The following is a 19349-nucleotide window of genomic DNA, read 5'->3' on the forward strand; positions in this document are numbered from 1 at the left end:
AAAGTAACACATCACAGATCTTTCCTAAGTGATGCCAAGATCCTTAGCAGTGTCCAGGTAATTGCATTCATGTCCTAAATTAGGTTTTCTAATAAAATAGCAGAATTTTGGATTGAATGTCTTATGTGTACTCACTGTTTAATGAGACTGTCTATGTACTGTTTGAATCTTCTAGTGAAAATACTGGGTTTGTGCTTTTTTACAGGATTTGCTTACAAGACACAAGTTGTTAAGTGCAGAATTTTTGGAACAACATTACGATAGGGTGAGCAGACACATTTTAATATTTAGAGTTTTCTAGTGCCGTGTATCTTACTTGAAGAAATTGGTGGTTTTATTCCTTGTTGAACTCTGGTTTTGGAAATTTCCCCACGATGTTAAGGCAGTTGAAAGGAAGCAAAGTTGGCAGGGATGTGGTGCTGTGGAAGCCAGGCGTGGCTTGTCCGCCAGAGGGAGCCCGTGCCCTGCTTTCCTGGGTTTCCCTGGGGCTCGGGAATTGGGAGCAGTGCCAGTGCAGGAGCTGTCCCAGAACGGGCTGCCAGGGAGCCACCTGAAACATCACCTCCTTCCAGCCCCCCTGCCATGGGCACGGACACCAGCTTGCTCAGAGCTCCATCCAGCCTGCCCTTGAGCACCTCCAGGGATGGGGCATCCACAGCTTCTCTGAGCAGCCTATTTCTCTCACAGTTTAAGAAGGAATGGAGTAACTCCTTCCACTGCACTGCAATCTAAACATTGAAGGCTCCAAAAGGAGAGTAAATACATATTTTTTAGAAGCATATACAATGTTTAATGGTAGTGACTTACAGGAACCTACTGAGATTGCAGGTTTTGTTTATGTTTTTGTTAGGGATTTGCATCTCCTCCACTTTGTTGCACTAATTTGGAAGAAGATGCCTATGACACTTGGAAAATCCTTAACCCTTCTCTTTATTCTGTGTTTAGTTCTTCAGTGAATATGAGAAGTTACTTCATTCAGAAAATTACGTGACAAAGAGACAGTCACTTAAGGTAAGGCAATTTTATTTTCTTCTTAAATGCAAAGTTAGATTCCCTTTAATTTCAAGGTGAGTTAATTTGAAATGGCTTCTGTAACTGCCTTGAATAGCATTTATTTTAATTCTCTCTATGTTTTAATTCTTGGGATCAGCTCCTTATTTTTAGTCCAGTTCTTACATTATTTAGTGTCCAACAGAGGTCCAAGTAATTTCTCTCCATATGAAGAAATGGATCCTCAGGTTTCTTTGTTTTAGTTGCGTTTTTTTTCATTCAACAAGTCTGGTTACATTTACATAATTTAACAAAGACTCACATGATGTGCCTAGAGCAATACTAATTTTACATTCAAGTAGGTAAGCAATAGTGAACATAAATATAATACAGAGCTTGCAACAAAGGTGAGCCCTGTGGGGAAAATCTTTTTAAACCCTTTACAATAAAGAAGGTAGCAAAAAAAGTGTCAGTATTTCTCATTTGATGTACTAACCAGTTTTGTTGGGTTTTCATTTTTTTTTAAAAATGTCATTACTTTTGGTGTTAAATGGCTTCTGTATAAATGAAAAAAAAATAATGAAGTCATGGGGAAAAAAAAAAGAATTGCTTACCTTTCATTTCCAATTCATAACCAGGGGGAACAAATGTGACTTTTTGCTTTCTGAGGAAAAGGAGAAATTGCATCATTGAAATAAGAGGAAAATGCACTGTGTACTTTGAAATTTGGGGCACTTAGTTCTGTTGTTACGGTATTTACCAACCACTGTTACTGCATTCACAGACCACCACACCATTTCAGGGTGTTTGGAAGCATTTTTTAATAAGCTGGTTCTTACGTTCAGTGTTGGTAATTTTTCCATTTGGGTGTATTTTCTGCCTTCAGCTTCTCGGTGAATTGTTACTGGACAGACACAACTTCACAATTATGACGAAGTACATCAGTAAACCTGAAAATCTCAAACTAATGATGAACCTTCTACGAGACAAGAGTCGTAACATTCAGTTTGAGGCCTTCCATGTGTTCAAGGTATGCTTAAAAACCCCACCATGAGCAGAAAACAAAAGAATCTGACCAGAAGTTGTTTAGTTGAGTCAACTACTTAGCTGAGCCTAAATGGAGTTTATCTTAATGCCTGCTAAGTGATTAACTAAAGGGAGCACTAATGTTTGCTTTATTATGATCCATCTTTACAAATAGATATCTTGGTTATCTTTTGAAAACTGTTTAGAAACCACTTCTGTGGTTCATTTCTATGTGATTGTCAGTGCAATCTGTCTTAGAAAATTTTGGAATTTAGTGCAGTAAGATAAGAGGAATGCATGATTCCATATAAAATCAGGGAGTACCTGTGAGTTCAAAAGTGTTTTTATCATACTGCATGATCTCTGAAGGAAAGCAGTATTTTAGTCAGGTCACAAAAATTGTAATTTGCATGTTATAACAGATGCCTTCTGATTTTCAGACAGGCAGCTGAGAGTTATAACTTGAGGTTTAAAACTTTGAAGTGAGCTGTAAGATACCCATCAGATGTTGTTTATGATACGAAAATGCATTTGCTATAGAGTGTAACCATGAGGTGTCTTCAGTGGTTTCTGCAGAGGCTGTTGTGGCTGGTGACCTCCCACAGACTAAATTTACTTTGGTACTGGTGTTCAGCTTATGTACTGATTAAAAAAAAAAAAAAGTAATTTAATTAAAAAACTTACATTTACTCCATTGTGTTTTTCTGTAGGACACTGGAAACATAGTTTTAAGTTATCATCATCAGTGTTTTGTTAGATAATTTTTTTAAACTTCTGTTTCTCACTGTTTTGCTCAATGCTTTTTATTTTCTTGCAGGTGTTTGTAGCCAATCCTAACAAGACACAGCCTATATTAGACATCCTTCTAAAGAACCAGACCAAACTTATTGAGTTCCTCAGCAAGTTTCAGAATGACAGGACCGAGGACGAACAATTTAATGATGAGAAGACCTATTTAGTTAAACAGATCAGGGATTTGAAGAGACCAGCACAGCAAGAAGCTTAAACTCCAATAAACCTTTAAAATATTAAACCCAAATTCAGCATTTGCTGTTAGATATTCAGCATCAGGCACTCTTATCGATTCATGAGGAACATTACTGCTAATCTGCTGTTCAGTGAACGGTTTTTGTTTTTCTCTTTTCATTTTTAGTCCAAGTTGAGAAACATAGCTGCTGCTTTCTTGCACAATGTGGACTTTCTTGATATTTGTGTCATTTCAGAATTCAAAGACACTGCTTGTTTTAGGAGTCCTGAAAAGAAAGATTCTAGGTTCATGAAAGCAAACATATAGATACTAGTTTGGTTTAGGAGAGAAGGTATTAATGTAGTTAAGTAACAGGTTGCATGCTTGCAAATCTGAATAAATCTGTATGTTTGCACTTACCTTGTTTGAGATAATGAGCACAATGTGACCTGTGCATACCTGGCACCATAGTATAAGATTATATGCCTTGATTAAAAAAAAAAAATGTGCAGTGCTTTATTTGTAATCAAAGGGGAAATGTATCTAAGATGTGAGCTTATTGGGATAAACAGTTGTCTTGCAAATAAACAGATATTGAAACTTAGCAACTTTTAAAAGAGTGAAATCTCAAGGTTCATAAGGAAAATGTATATATGCCTTTCACTGCTTTATAGAATTTTTTTTGACATGATTTGATTTTTCTGAGACTTGACTTGTAAACTTGGAAATATGTTCTAAGGGGTTTTGTTAATTTTACTTTAAAGGTATTTCAGACAGTAGACCTAGCAGTGACATTTTGCATTTCATTTCAAGAATGCTTGCTGGTTTCTTTTGTATATAACTCCTAGGCTGCTCATTTCTTTAAAATATGATTTAATTTGTACAGCAGAGGAATGTTATTGTATTAGTCTGTAACTATTACCTAATATTGAGTTTTGCAAAATGAATGCTCATATGTAATTGAATACTTCAGATCACATGGAAATGCTGATTTAACAATCTCAAGTACTGCAGCATTTAAAAGGAAACAAAAACCCAAACCCAAACAAATCCTTTGTATTCACTTATCTAATGGGGTGCCATCAATTAGGGTAGGCTGAAACAGAGAACTGGAACCCTTTCTACTATGTTCTTACCAGATAATATTGGCCTTATTTAATTAAACTAGCATTGTGCTCACCAGCTCTGCAAATGGCAAGGATTATGCTAAATTAATATCGATTCCTCTGACTTCTGGGGAGCCTGCAGTGCGTCATTTCTTACAGTAAATAACTCATACAATAGTTGTGTAAGTGAATGATTTAATTCCCTCTGACCTCAAGAAACAATTTCAGAGGTGTCCTAGGATAACAAAATGATACAATTTTTGTTGATTTTGTTTTTTAATGCTGCAAACTATCAGTATTTATAAAAACAGAAAACCCAACTGATTTTGCACCATGTTTTTGTTACTGTGACCATACAAAAGGAATCTACTAAATATAGCTAAATGATGTTATTAAAATTGTATCTATCCATCATATAGTAACGCTAAGATCACAACCAAGCAAAAACTTACGGATTGGGGTCTGAAAGTTCCAATTCTGCATGACTGAATGATTGCGAATGCTACAGAAATTGTTTGTTGCTTCCTGTCCTCTTCCCATTTGAAATACTTCGCAATCAGTGATGTTTAAGCTGATATGAAAGCCTTCACAAGGGAAGTCCGAGAGCTCCTGAAAATTGAGTGTTCTCACTCGGTTGTTTAAAACTGCTCTTAACATTAGAATTGGCCTTTTAAAGGTTCTTACCATGTCCTTTGCAAACAGAATCATTTTGCTTACAGGAAGGAGAATAGCTTACACTTCCTGGAGATCCCAGGCAGAACTGGCACTGAGGTGGTGTTGTAGTTCGGTACTAACAGTCTGTTATATTTTGGTTTATCATAGCTGAGTGGAGGAAAACATTATTTGCCAAGTTACTCACCATAACATGTAAGGCTTCCTCTTTAGAAAGATGTAGATGTGCTAAAGATTTCTATGTGTAAAGAAGTGAAAACATTTGGACTGGGATAGAGGTTACTCTATATTAGGCCTTGGAATCAATGGCTATGGTGACTTTTTTAATATGTGGAAACATTTGAATGTTGGCTTTCGAAAAGAAGTTGTATTTAAATTAAAGCTCCTTTGATGTGCTGTTCATATTAAAAAAAACTTGTTCTGGAAGTGGTTTCTTATCTGCTTGAAGGCTTAAGGGTATTACTAAAACATATTTAAATGCAAGCGGTTTTTTGTTTGGCGTTTTCTTTTTCCTTTTTTTTTTTTTTTTTTTTTTTAAATAAGAGATGTATACAATTGTAATTCTATTTCCGTGGTAGCATTTCATTTCTCCTGAGGAAAATGCGTTTCGTATCAAAAAAATCTGGCTGGCCCCATAATTTAAATTAAAATAAAATTTTGAAGAAAAATGCGTGTTCTTTACTGTGTTACTGAAGAGGATCAGTTTCTTGTGGATGTGTATCAGGTCTCCTTTATTGCCTTAAAGTGGCTCAGCTTTCTTCCTTTTAAATGTGAAATCATTTTAAATAATGCAGAACACTGGCTTGCACAAACATTTTTAAAGAATTAGGACAATGTGCTGTATTAGAGATGCAATCAATTTTAATTAATTGTTGGTAGCCTCCCTTGCCTCTTTGTATTATTGTTCCTGATTCTGTTTCTTTTTGGCATGAGCAGGAACAAAGAGAGGAGATCCTATTTCCTGCATCATGGCTGGAGACAGGGCCTGATAGGGTTAGTTGATAAATTTTTGGCCTTCACTTCTTTATAATTTTCAGGAGCTGAGAGTGTCTGTAATTGGTCACCCTTTCCTTAGGCCATGCTGGCATCTCTTCACTGCCTCTGGAGCTGCTGTCACAGGTAACACCCCAGGTAAGGCAGTGTGGCAAACATCAGGAGAGTGTTATGTTTTAAACAACATTCAGGAGCTTTTGATGCAGATTCTGCAGATGGTTTTGTTCAGCAAGAAGTGGACTTCTTGTACTGAACGAGAAGTTTCCCCTCAGGAAAATAATTACTTTACAGACAGAAATATTTGGTCTGTGATAGCCCCCAATAGAGACTACACCTGTTCAAGCCTCTATAGAAAATGCTGGCATTTCTCTTCCTCACTGATAGGAAGATCACAGATTACAGGGAGAAGGAGTAATTTATACTTGTAGTCAGACAAATTGCACATTTTAATTAATTGGACAAGCTGGGTACTTGACAGGGTGTTAGAAATAGCCTTGGTGGGAGGAGGCATGGAAAATGCAAGATGATGCCCTGACTTCTTCAAATTTGTTTTCCCCACAGAGTTGATGAGCAGGACCTGCCTTCTGAGCTGCCATCTCTAGGAACCGCGGGAGGAGTTGTCCTTGGAGCTGTGGGATCAGGTCATGGACAAAGCTCCTTGCAGTAAGTCTCCCTCTGTTTGTGGCCTGCCCAGTCATTCCTAGCAGGAGACTTGATGGGTTTTGCTTTTGCTTCTGCCTCTTTTTCCCCTCTTTTTTGATGATTGTTGACTGCTGTGTCGATTATTTCCCTGTCTGTGTTGCTTTTCCTCCCATGACTGCTCACTCGAGCTGGTACCATCTCATTGGGTGCAGTGCCTTTATTTTCTGTCACCTTTGTGGTTATTACTCATGATACATCTGTACTCCTTTCTCCAAAGGTTTTGGCCTTTTTAAGGCTGTTTTAAGTGCTGATTATTTTAGCTTTCCAGCATACTGCAATTCAAATTAATGGTATCATAATGAGGAAAATGTTACCCTGTTCTTTTACACGTTACCTCTTTAAATCAGTGTTCAGCTTAATCTGAGCACACTGAACTTGTGAAGACTTGTTTCTGGCATATGTCCTTCGTATTTATAAGAGTACCAGGACAGATCTGCTTTAAATCCCTTGTGACGACAGGCAGGTCAAAACATCAAAAAAATCACAATATGGAAAGAAGTTAAAAGGAGAGAGCAGAGGGTTGTATCAATATATTGCATTCTTTGAAGGAAATTGGCTATTTCATGAAAGAAGAATGATGGGTAGAGACTAAGTGCAAGAACATGGAGTGACAGGACAGAGGAGGAATGGCTTTAAACTGAAAGAGGGCAGATTTGGATTAGATTGTAGGAAGACATTTTTTACTGTAAGGGTGCTGAGGCACTGGAACAGGTTGCCTAGAGAAGCTGTGGCTGCCCCACCCCTGGATGGAGCTTTGCACAACCTGGGACAGTGGAAGGTGTCCCTGCCCATGGCAGACGGGCTAGACCAAGATGATCTTCAAAGTCCCTTCCAACCCAAACCATTCTATGATCCTGTGTTCAGCTTCATATTTTAAAATATCTGTTGATGCACCTCTGTTTAAAAAAATGCCACCACAAAACCCCAAGTTATACAGCCAACATATATTTAGATCTTTGGTGAATGTATTGTATTCCCAACAAAAAATAAAGGCAAGTTCTCTTTTAGAGGGCTCTTTCTGATTTGCATGAGTAAGGTTATTTTATTTTTCTTTCTCAGAAATGCCCTGGCCAGAACCGACTCTCTGTCACTTTCCATACAGGGACTCTTCAGGCTAAAGGTTTCCTCACCCTCAGGCTAAAGGTTTTCTATTGCAGGAGAGTTTTCCAGCTGTGTTGTGGTGGGGCTCTGTAATTCCAGTGTGCAGGATTGTGTCCACCAAGGAAGAGTGTCACATGGCTGGAGGTGACACCACCTAGGTGACACTGACCTTAGGTGTTCCTAATGTTGGCAACATTGGAATTTTTGAAGAGGGCATGTTTGGAATGAAGGGAGATAAACAGTGTGCTGTAATATGAAGATACAATTTAGATGTGTTTTAGTGGGAGTGCATCTATTTGGAAAAACAAGATATATTACTATGACTGCAGTTGTCTGTTCTCCTTGCCTAAAATTAAATCATCAGTAGGTGTTTTTCCATTTCTTCCCTAGCAAATTCCTTGTACTGAGCTGTCATGGAAGATCCCATTAAGAGTTCTTTCTTCCCCTTGTGGCAGCCTTTGGGAATGTGCCTCACATCCCACCAAGGACAAACACAGGGTAATAAAAATGTGAGTGTTGCTTAACAAGGTTCTATTCAAACATGTTGAACGGAATTTAATATTGCTTAGTGTTTTGAGACTTGAAGGAAGGATTAGGTTTGCATTTATTTGAGCATAAAACAAGAATAAAAGCAATAGAGGTTTCTTAGGTGTGTTTAAGTTTCAGAATGTTGTATATTCTAACGTTATTAAATAAGCCTTTGTAACCATAATTCAGGGCATCTAAATAAGGCATGCAGTGTGTGTTGTACAGTGTTTAAACAGAGGTGTGAGCCAGCCAAGCTTCTGGCCTCAGGTCTTTAACAGCATCTCCAGATTGTGTGGAATTAAAAGAAAAAGTGTCAGTTTGAGAAATCAGATTGTGATTCAGGTTTCTGGGCATCTAAACAGGTTGAGAAACACAGTCTGGAGAGACTAAAAGGTGCAGAGGTTCACTTGGCTACGAAGCATCAAGGTTGGAGCAGCTAAATTTCCTCACCTTCCATCTCTAGAATTACAGAGTGCCCGGGTCATGCTAGCTAATACCCAAATTACATGAAAACAGCATTTAAGGATTTACAATATTACTAGTTTTTAAAAACATGTTTTCCCATAGAAATTGTGTCTTAAAGCAGTAGGAGAACAATGACAAACCCAGTTTATGGGCAGAGCAGGGTTTTTATTTTTCTTGAGGCTGTTAGGGCAGGAAATTCTTTAGGCTGAAGTTGGTGATGCTGCATGTGCTGCATGTTTGAGGAGCCCTTACAACACACAGACCTGCAGGTTAGGGCTGAATCCTGATTGTGAGTCATATCAGAGTGCTGTTCTAGAAAGAAAAAACACAGATAAAGCAAGCAGAGCAGGAATAGTTACAGAGCTACAGAGAAGTGTAAGATGAGCTTCCTGGAGCATGTGAATAGCTTGAAAATTATGCAATTAAAAAGGGGATACTTTATTTTGTCATACTAGGTTGTAGGCCATCAGAATGTAATATATGGAATATGGTACACACTACACAGACAGGCTTGGAATTTTGGCTTCAGTTTATCTAGTATAAAAACCAGGTACTTTACAAGGAACAAAGTGTGCAAAAGCTGTGATGGGCAGATTCTCACAGTGTTCTTGCTTCTTGGTGTTACTTGAGAAGCAGGAACTCAGCTCTCCCATTTCTAATGCCAGTCTTTCTCTTGTGTGTTCATCAAGTTTGGGTGAAACCTGCAGGTGGAAGGGGAACAACGTGGTCACAAAAATAAAAATATTAAAATACTAGACAAGTCATTCCTTACTGCTACTTTGCAATTTTAAAAGGTTCCCCCTTTATGTCTTTGATACAAGAATAACCTGAAAACTAGCATTGGGATAATTTAAATTTTTGTGCCAAAACTTTTAAGAGAGCATTAAGTTAAGAGTATTTTCTTTGAGCTGAATGTTTCTTCTGAGCTATGCTTTTTCTTTCAGCCTTGACTGCTGTAAATTAAATTTCCCTTGACTGCACATGGCAGGTTGGTAATTAGTAACACATGACTGCAGTGCACAGTTGGTGTCACATTTGTGGGGTGCTCTGGTGTAAGGTTCATATGGGAAAATATAAGTAGGCTAAATTCATGCCTACACTGAGTTATTGTCAGTTTTAGACATCCCAGTTTCAAAAAGAAAGTACTTTGTTATTTTACTAATAAAGGTTTACAAAACTTAGGAATTGCTAATGATTGCATTGCTACGTTGCCTAATGGCTCTTCACAATAAGCAGTAAACTGTAGTCTAGTTTTGAAAAATACTTGTCAGGCAGGTAACAGCCAAGGTGACACATTATTGTGTGGCCTGTGGTTTTGGCTCATTGCCACCAGCTCTGGAGGCTCTTGGCCGGCTCCTGGGAGGAGAATGTTGGCACTGCTGCCAGTCCAGCTGCCCCTTGCTGGGGAGGCAGCTTTCTGCAGCCTTCCTGATGATCAGGCTGACCTGATGGCTCTTGCCTCATGCCACAGATCAGTTTACAAGCAGTGCTCACAAGCAGTGCAGTGAACAGCAGCTTTGTGTTTGTTACCCTGCCCTTGACTCAAGTAACCATGTGTAGTCAGCCTCATGAGCTGTTTCTACTCTGCGGTTGTAAGATGGTTTAAATCTTTATTTCCTCTGGTGTTCCCACGCCTTGCTTATGAATTTCCAAGTCCATAAAGAATATTTTCTGCATCTCTGTTTTCTGCTAGTTAATCTCTCTCGTACTGAGTCTGATTCTACACTTACAAAATCCCAATCCTCTTGGCAAATCACTTCTTTCTACTCTTGCCTTCCCTTCTGATTCCTGCCAGTTGCCTTTTCAGCTCATTTTCCAAGGGGCTCTTTGTATTTTTTGGGAAATATTCTGTAATTGCATGTAAGAAGTTCAGTTATTTGATTATTTTTTCTCCAGGTGTAAAGAGTTTATCATCCAGTATCATTGCTGCAGGTAATGTGATTTCCTATAGGAAATACTATTTGTATATCATTAGAAAATAGAGAACAGGCAAAGAGTAGATGACAGGTACTGCACATATGGGGCTCAGCAGTGTGTCTGGCACATGATGATGTTGCTGGGGATGTGGAGAGGGATGGGAGCAGCAGTAGCACAGTTTGACCAGAGTGACCCTTGCTTTGAGAGGCCAGAGGTTTGGTGTGTGGGTTGGTGGCCGGACTGTTGGGAAGCCAGGTGCTCTCAACACCCACACACAGCTGTGTGGGCAGTCAGTACCTGGAGCTGATAGTGGGTTTATAAAGCAGCCAGTGCTCTACCTCTGCTTTCAAAATGCTGCCCTGCTTATATGAATTCTTTGCTTTGGGTTTCTGGTGTCAGGGATGGGCTCTGTCAGTGAGATTTGCAATCATTCCTGTACCTTCTGGGCTGTTGATGGGGGAGTGAGACAGTCTCCCTCTGATCTCAGGCTAGCTGGCAGGGTCAGACACTGCCAGTGTCATCCTGTGACTGCACTGAATCATCTGCATGCAGCAGGGGAGATCAGATCTTTGATGTCCTTTTCTCTCAGTCCATTAGTTCTAAACAGACTTTCTGCTGCAGCTGTTTGATGCACTGTGGTGACACCAGGAGTGACAGGTGTAAGAGTGACCTCTGCCCCTCGTGCCCCTGTGCAGACTGACCCTTGCAATTTTCATGCTGCACCAGTACATCACCCACACCCTGCTTCCTTCCAGTGCTGTCTGCCTGATTGATTAGCACTGTCAGGGAGAGAAAAAGGCAATTGCAAATCCAACATCGTTTGAGTTGATACAGCAGAGGGACAAATGAGCTCCAAAGGTTGGTCAAACAGCAACTTCATGGGCTGACACAAAAGCTGTTCCCAGGACTGGCCTGCAGCCTCTCTTAGAGAGCACTGGGGGATGATCCCTGTGTCACTGTTATCTGCTGCTTGACTGAAACTGCTTTTTGTGTCAGCATCTCCATACCTCTCCAGCCTTACCATTTGGCACAGTTTGAGCTGTTAGAAGGCTGCTGGAAATAAGTGCTGCCCAGAACAATCTGCTTCCTTCAGGTTCTTCCTGCAGCTGCTGAACTTCTGGACATGTGTGGTCTGCTTCTGAGGTCTGCAGTGTCTACAGGGTTACATTCATGGTACAGGGAGGTTTTGCTTTATTTGGAGGGGAATGAACAAAAAAAGTTCATAGATCAAAGGTCAAAAGTCCTGGACAGCCAGGAAATGGTTTTCACTTGAATGTCCTTCTCTTACTGTGTGGCCTTTAACTTCTGAAGGTGGAACGTAAGTGAGAAGGTCTCTACGTAGACAGAGTACTGGTAGCTCTGATCTGAGGTTCTCCACACCTCAGAAAAAGCTCCAAAGTGGGCAGATTTCCATTCCTTTTTGCCTCTACAGCAGCAAAGGTCACAGAGCCAGATCCTGGCCCAACACTGGTTGTTCATGGTGACATCAGTTTCAGGTTTGGGCTCTGGTTTCCTTGGTGTTTATCTGCATATTGTGGCCTGATGCAGAGCCCATTGAAACAAACAAAAAAAATTACTGGTGGCTTGATAGTCCAGACAGTCCAGAACTCGGGCCATTCCTGATCAGTACAGCATGGAGGTGGCCACTGGAGCTCTACATGTGTGATTGCCCAGTTTACTGGTGCCAGGCAGAATTTGTGCCTCTGTGTGGGGTGAAGGCAGCCAGCCAAGGAAGCGGGAGGGTGAGGAGGAGACAGCTCCAGTGATTCCTAGTGTCAGTATGGAGCTGCTGAGGGGCAGCAGCCAGCAGGTGTCTTACCCTGGAGTGGGAGTCAGGACATGAGGGCTGAGGGAGCAAGAATGGGAGCTGAGAGGGAATGGGGAAGGGAAAGATAAGCATACTCTCCTGTCCAGTGGAGGAGGTGGTTCCAGCAGAGAGGAAAGGGTATGGAGATGGAAATGCTAGCTCACAAAGCATCTGGGGAATACTGGGATGTGCAGCCTCCCTCACTGGAGAACCTGTGTCTTGGTCTGTGTCCTGCTGCTGGTGATCCCTGCCTGGGGCTGCTGTAAGCCTGCGCTGTACCTGGGGGGATTATTGACCCCAGCCCAGCCCTGCCCTGCCCAGCAGGCACCTGTGACACTCGTGGCTGTCAGAAATAAGCAGTCACACTGGGTCATCTGAAAATTGTAGTCACAGCCCTCACTTTGTCTGAGATTGGGCTCTGGCTGGACTGCCTCCATCAGAAAGTATCCAAAAATTCATGTGGATCATCTGGGGCATTGCGCAGTTTGGTTAGTCCAAGTCAATTCAAAATGAAATACTATCTTTTGATCCTCTTTACAAACAAACCTTTTCAAATTTTTTTGGCAGAAACAACCTTTTTTTTCCCTCATGGAAAATTCCTGTTTTTCTCAGAAACAGAAAATCTCCCCTATGGAAAATTTCCAATGAGCTCCAATTCTAAACCTTGATGCCAGAAAACATCTAGCAGGCATTAGCAAAGGGTGACTCAGGGTGTAATGTATCATTTAATTCTGACTCGGGCAACACAGCCACAGGAATTTGAGAACACGAGCAGGCTCTCAGCATCCCTAACTCAATATTCAGTAGGCAATCCACCAAAACCACATATGCAGAACAGGGAAAAAGTGTTGCAATAGCACTTCAGTTTTGAAAGCTCACATCTACCCTGAGAAAGAAACTGGGACCATCTCTGCTTCCTCTTGCTGACTTCCAAACCCAATGTGTTCACATTACAAGAAGATGCTTTTATTTTGTATTTTTATGTTTTCAGCAGATAGTTTCACCACCAACCAGTCCGAGAGTAGAAGGCTTCCTGCTCTTAGAAGCAGTGGAGAAAATTATCCGGCATTTTGCAGGTACAACAGACTTGAAGTTTGTTCTGTTGTTGCACAGGAAATAGTACCCTGTTCTTCTCCAACAGCTCTGCTGCTGCTTTCCCACTCAGAAAAGAGACAAGCTGACTGAGAAAGTACCTTTCCCTTCAGTGGAAAAAGGATTTGGGATACAAGTCTGTCTCAAAAGGTAACTTAAAGCCTATTTATGGAAGCACTGCCCAATTTAGCACAAGCCCTGGAGAAAAAAAGGAGGCTTCTGGACAGGAAGTGTGGCTTGCAGTACAAGATGGTATCACCTCAGCAAGGAAAAAAGATTGAGAAAGGCAGGTGAAATGCTTCAAGATGTGCCAATGTTCAAGTGTCCTCCCACGGGGTATTGGTGGGTCTCTCCTTGTTTTCATGTGGACCACACAAGCTCATCTTTTAGGGCTAAGGTCACAGGCTGTGATCAAGTATCTCAAACTTATGTCCTAAACATTGCCTTCAGTGTATGTTAAACCTTTCCTGACACGGGGTACTTATCCTTCTCTATGTTCAGTGTGACCCTCTGGCTGCCTGCCTGCCTTGTAAGGTGCTTCTGGAGCCTGAGAACAGACTGAGCCAGGCCACAGTCACTGTCCCACTGCTGCTGACTGGGAGTTCAGCAGCACCAGGGATGTCACAGGATTAACAAATGGATTACTGGCTTTTCCTTAAGAGGGACTTCTTTTGGACACACTAGAGAGACTGACTGCAGACCAAACTGCAATAAATAACCAGCCACAGACCCATCAACATAAACTGTTGTCAAAAGCAATGAAAAAGCATTTTCTTTATCATTAATTTCACTTCAAGTATGAAGGACAGTTTTCTTCTGCCCAAACACAGCTCTGAATTTTTGGGGGCACATACTTTCTTTTTAAAGTTAAATCAATAGTAATTTAAATATGTTAAATTTTTTACAATTCTAAAAATATTTGTTGCAGCTGAACTAAATTTGGGTTGGTTTTTGAATCTTCAAATTTATTGACTTTTATCTGCAACCTAAAGAATCCAATGCACGATGGGCACTAACCAAGTGTCCTTTCCAATGTACTTGATCCTGACTTGTGCATGTCTTTGATGCTGTTTGCCTCAGAGCCTTCTATTCAAGGCAAGACTTGAATTTTTAATGTAAAAGAGAAGCAGGAACAAAAAAAAATCCTTTTAGAATAAGAAAGAACTACTGAAAAACCTCTTTCATGTCCTCTATGCATTATAAAAAGGGAAGGAAAAAAGCAATCTAAAGATTCTTTGCCCCCTGCCTTTGAAGGTCTCCTTTCATGATCTGTTCAAGCAGTTCTCTCCTGATTTTTTGGGTTTTCTCTAGTGTAAGCCTTCCCCACAAAGAAACAGATGAATAATATCTCTCTTGTTTGTCATTATGTAAAATATGAAGCTTTACATTACTGCCTTTCAGGTGCCATCTTGAGCTGCTCTTTGCACTTTGCAACAACAGACAAAATCCTACTGCCTTTTCCTGTTGCAGTCTTGGTTTTGAGAGTGATAAAAATGAAAGTCAAAGTGGGATGACAGCATTTAGGACTCATTTAATTTCTGAGAGTCATGGAGTTAGAAACACTCGGCATTTCATTGCTCCTGCAGGAAAGACCATTGAGATGTTTTGTGAAGGAAGTTTTGTTTCTGCACAGTTGAGCAGGGTTGCAACCTCCTAATGGCAAAATTTCCACCTGAGCAGCTGTCGGCTGTTCTGCAATGTTCACTCAGCCTGTTATCTTTTCTAAATATATAAATATAAATAGGAATTTAGAAGAAAAAAGGTATAAAGTAATAGGAAGTTAAGTCATGCAGGGTGATACGCAGGCTCTGAGTGTTGCTTGTTTATCTTGTATCTCTACACTGACTGCACTATTGCATAATGTCACAAGGGCTGGATATTTTCTCCAGTGTAGTGATGCATTTTAATTAAATTCACTGCTTAAAGTGCAGTTATTCATTAAAGGTACCCAGTTGTCCTGAAAGGCATGCCGACCTTGGATATACAATCCTTTGAAGAGGACTGTTAGGGGTATGAACTAGAAAAACATTATTTCACAAACATGGAGAGTTTCTTCAGCAGTTGGCTATATCCATATGTACTGTTCACCTTGCTAATCCCTCTGAAAGTTTCAAGTCACACTGTCCCGGTCTGACATCAGCAAATCAAGGCAGGTATGTCCTTCTGTCACAGAATCTGGGCTTTGGCTCTTGCACCAGGGCTGAGCTTCAGCCCCCAGGCAGCTCCAGCCTCTCCTGGGATGGGGTGGGATGGAAGCCCTTGTGCACTCCTGGGTAGTGGATCACCTCTGAAGGGCGTTTTTGTGAGGGAAGCAAGCAGATACAAAAGCTCTGCAAAACTGAAGCTGCATTTGTCAACAACAAAGGATGTGCAGTTCTCAGCTAACAATAAAACATTTATTCATTTCCACGCTCCTATTTTTTGTTTTCCGCTACTCAAGTGTTCTCTGTGTTGAGGTTGAATCTTTCAGGCCCCAGTAGCTCTCTGCCAGTAGATGTCTTCCCTGGAACAGAGAAGCCCTGTTTTCTCCTAGAATCTTCTCCCCTTGTCTAGCCTCAGTGTTAAAATACCCTTTGCTGTAACAATGTGTTTCTTATTTCTCTCATCTGCCCAAGGGTCATTTCTCTCTAAAATTGTTTTTTTTTTCTTTTATCTTCTCAGATCCAGCACTATGACTTTGATCTTGTTTTCTTTTGCTGGTGTTATCCCATCATCTGCCAGTGAGACACAGACAAGAAAAATGGCTTTATCAGGAACACAGTTATTCTTTTGTTCTCCAGGATTACAAAGGCCTTGGCTTCTAATGGTCTTTACTCAACCTGTGTGTGGATAAGCAGGTAAAAGACAACACTGTCTTTACTGAGCACAAGGAACATGGGGCAATAGGCAGTGAAAGATGGGCGAAAGATAAGGAAGCAAACAATTAGATTTCAAACAAATAAATTTGGTTGAAGAAGTTTCCCCAGCGCCTGAAGTGTCAATGAAGCTGTAACAGCTCACTCTACTCTGAAAATTTAAACTGCAGCCTCAAATCTGAATGTGCTTCAATGAGGGTAAAGGCGTGAAAAGGTATGACTTTTTTGGTTCTGCCAAGATAATGTAATCTCCTGCTATCTAGGAAGTGGTGATCAAAGAAAGGCTGTCTTTGGGGGTTGTAGGTATCTGCTGGGTAAGTAAAGTAAGTGATGTTTAAAGGTCAGAGCGCTCTGTTGATAAGGGATGCATTGAAAGGGCAGAAGAACCACAGAGGACTTCCTGTGTCATTACAGCAGGTGCTGTATGAAGTTGAGAGAATAGCTGAACAAAGGAAACCACGAGGATGACAGGATATTTAAAGCAAAATGGGGAAATAATGAGTCATCCCTATTTATCAAAGTGGAGGAAAAGAGATTTCTGTCTCAGTTAATTTCTCTATAGGATATAAAGGCAGACTTTAACAAAAGGGAAAAAAAATCCAAATTCCATTTAATTTCCTTTAGCCCAAGCAACCCAGATCCCCTTAGCTGATGGAAGTTACCAGTTATATAACGTTGTTACAAAAAAATCAGTATTTTCCGGGAGTCTGGAATTGAATCTGTCCTTGTAATCAGAGTGATGTGTTGCTTGGTTGTAAACAAACACATTTGTACTCAGGGGTGTTCCTCAGCTAGCCAGAGCTAAACAGCACCAGTGAAACATTAGAGAGCACATCATCAGCCTGTGCAGAGCTGAGTGAGGGCACCTGGGCCCTGCAGTGCCATCACAGCACAATGGCCTCATGCTGCTCTCCTGGTCTGCAGGGCTCGTGCCTCAGGGCAGGCTCTGGGAGTGCTGCTGTGCCCTGCCATCAACACCTGCCTGCAAGGCCATACTTGGAACAGATCATCCCCATGGAAAAGGTAATAAATTGATTTGGGAATTTACTGGGTTTGGTGTTCCTTACTGAAAGTTTGGCTTCCCAAAAGGAATGGTCCCTTGGGGGAAGACCTTGTCAATGCCTCAAGACATTCCCGCTATTTTGTGTGGATTTATGCTTCAGACCCTCTGGTATGTAAAGCTTTTCCAAGAAGCTTTTAGGCAAGTTGCTACTTATTATTTTGTTAGTAAATCAGGTTGCACATGTTGGTTGCCTCAAGTGCCCAGCACTTCCACAGGTGGTGCTGTCGGAAATAATCCTCCTTAGCAAGGCAGGCTGCTGCTGTGAGGAAAGCTTGCTCCTCGTGGAGCCTGTCCATATGCTCTGTTACTGTCCATCTGTTGGTATGAAGACAAACTTCCAAGAAATGGAAGTCTGATAATGTGCACAGTGTGAGGTTGTGTGCGGGGATAGGTTAATGTTGATATCATTAGTGCTTGGTCACCTAGGTGATGGATCTTGCTGCTATAGTAACCTGCAGGCTGCATTGCTCATCACATATGAATTTTGACAAACAGGGTTGGTTTAAGGTGGTGTTGCCCTCTCTCTTGCCCTTTTAAAATTTTTACACGAGTTGTAAGATGAGACTGTGGAGTACAGGTGTTATTCTCTGTTTTTTCCTTGAAATAGTGTCCTGGAAAAGACATGAGGTTTATGCTCAAACATTTAACCTAGGATAGAGATGTTTAAAAAAAAAATAAAATTGCTTTTCACCTTCTGAAGTCTTGCCTCTTAGGCCCATCCATCACTATGGAAGATGATATTTTAGAGGAGCTGGAGCCATGTATCTATCAATGTATCTACCTTAGGCATCCACATGGACTTCTCACATACTTGTGCCATGGTGCAATCCTGCACCCATGTGCTGTGCCAGGGTCATGTCTGGAACATGGATATTCTGTGTATGTCTTGTGGTACATTGTAATGCCTCTTTCTTGACCCGGAAAAGAAGGAATTTTAATACACACAGTGCTTTCGGCTCATGACTAGTGCCGTATGTTCACCCAGGGAGCTACCTGATATGCTGCTGGGTAGAAGATTCATGGATTCATACAGCAGCACATTATGGGGTGTCTCACTAAGATCTGTGAAAGATGGTGCAGAAGTCACAAGGGCACAGAGTGGGAGAGCAGCTCATCAGAGATGGATTTTTGGTTTTGATCACTATATAAGAGTTGGCCGGGTGTTTTCAGAAGTCCCACACTGTATTATCTTTTCCACTTGGACAATGTAGGTAGTAGGAGATTTTTTAAATTCCTATATGGTGTTAATTAAGAGATTTTTAAGGTCCTCTTGGCAGAGCAGGATGGGACAAGAGGGAGTATGCTGTGATGACTTGTGGAGGGACAAACTGGTATATCCTTCACAATGTGACCTGACTGAACAGATTTTCTGCTTTCTGGAAAAATTTACAAGGCATAAATAAAAATCTGGAAAAACTAATGCAATCAAACCCACAAGTGATTAAAAATGAGACTGCCAACTTTCTGTCTCATTCAGAGCACTCCAAGTTTACCATGAAGGCAGAGCAGGGCCAACATGTGCACCCCAGAACCACACCAAGACAAATCTCAATATAAATGGGGAACCATAACCTATAGCAGCCCATTTCTTAGAAGCAAATCTGTGGCAATACCCCAAAGAGTAACCCCAGTCATGCTTGAAACATCCAGGAGAGTGTTCTGGTGTCTCACCCCACAGTACTGAAACTGCTTGCCTGCCCTTGGCACAACCAACTGTGCAGCTGTTGATGCAGCTGTGTTGGGTGTTTTGAAAAAACCTGAGAAGAATATATGTTCATGGCACTCCAGCTGTAATATAAACCTGAAAATACTGCCTCTGGGCTCTGACAAGACTTTAAATGCTCTACAGACCAGCATCTTTGCTGGCGGAACAGGGACTAGCTGTGTGCATGTGATCTGCCAGTTGATGGTTTCTCATGTGTGGGATTAAAGTGGAATGCACATTCCCAGGAACAGGGGTGGTTGGTGGGCAGGGATACAGTTTGGTAGGCCTTGAAGATAAAAACACAGGGGAATGGAAGGTGCAATTAAAGGATGCTCTGTGCATAAAGTCATCTGGCTTTGC

At 41.0% G+C, this 19349-nt stretch overlaps 1 protein-coding gene across 3 annotated transcripts in view; it reads left to right on the top strand.

Annotated features, from left to right (window-relative positions):
• The window catches only part of CAB39 (calcium binding protein 39), a 41808-nt gene extending 36379 nt beyond the window's left edge, over positions 1-5429 (top strand). For all 3 annotated transcript variants that reach the window (XM_085069725.1, XM_085069726.1, XM_085069727.1), the window contains 4 exons: positions 206-265; positions 946-1011; positions 1877-2020; positions 2834-5429. In XM_085069725.1, coding sequence (XP_084925851.1) covers positions 206-265; positions 946-1011; positions 1877-2020; positions 2834-3022 — 459 coding nt within the window. In that variant the 3' untranslated portion in view covers positions 3023-5429. The remainder of the gene's footprint in view (positions 1-205; positions 266-945; positions 1012-1876; positions 2021-2833) is intronic.
• Positions 5430-19349: the final 13920 nt, after the last annotated feature.

The sequence above is a fragment of the Lichenostomus cassidix genome, chromosome 9 (assembly GCF_008360975.1).
Source record: "Lichenostomus cassidix isolate B80296 chromosome 9, HeHo_3.0, whole genome shotgun sequence".
Classification (NCBI taxonomy): Eukaryota; Metazoa; Chordata; class Aves; order Passeriformes; family Meliphagidae; genus Lichenostomus; species Lichenostomus cassidix.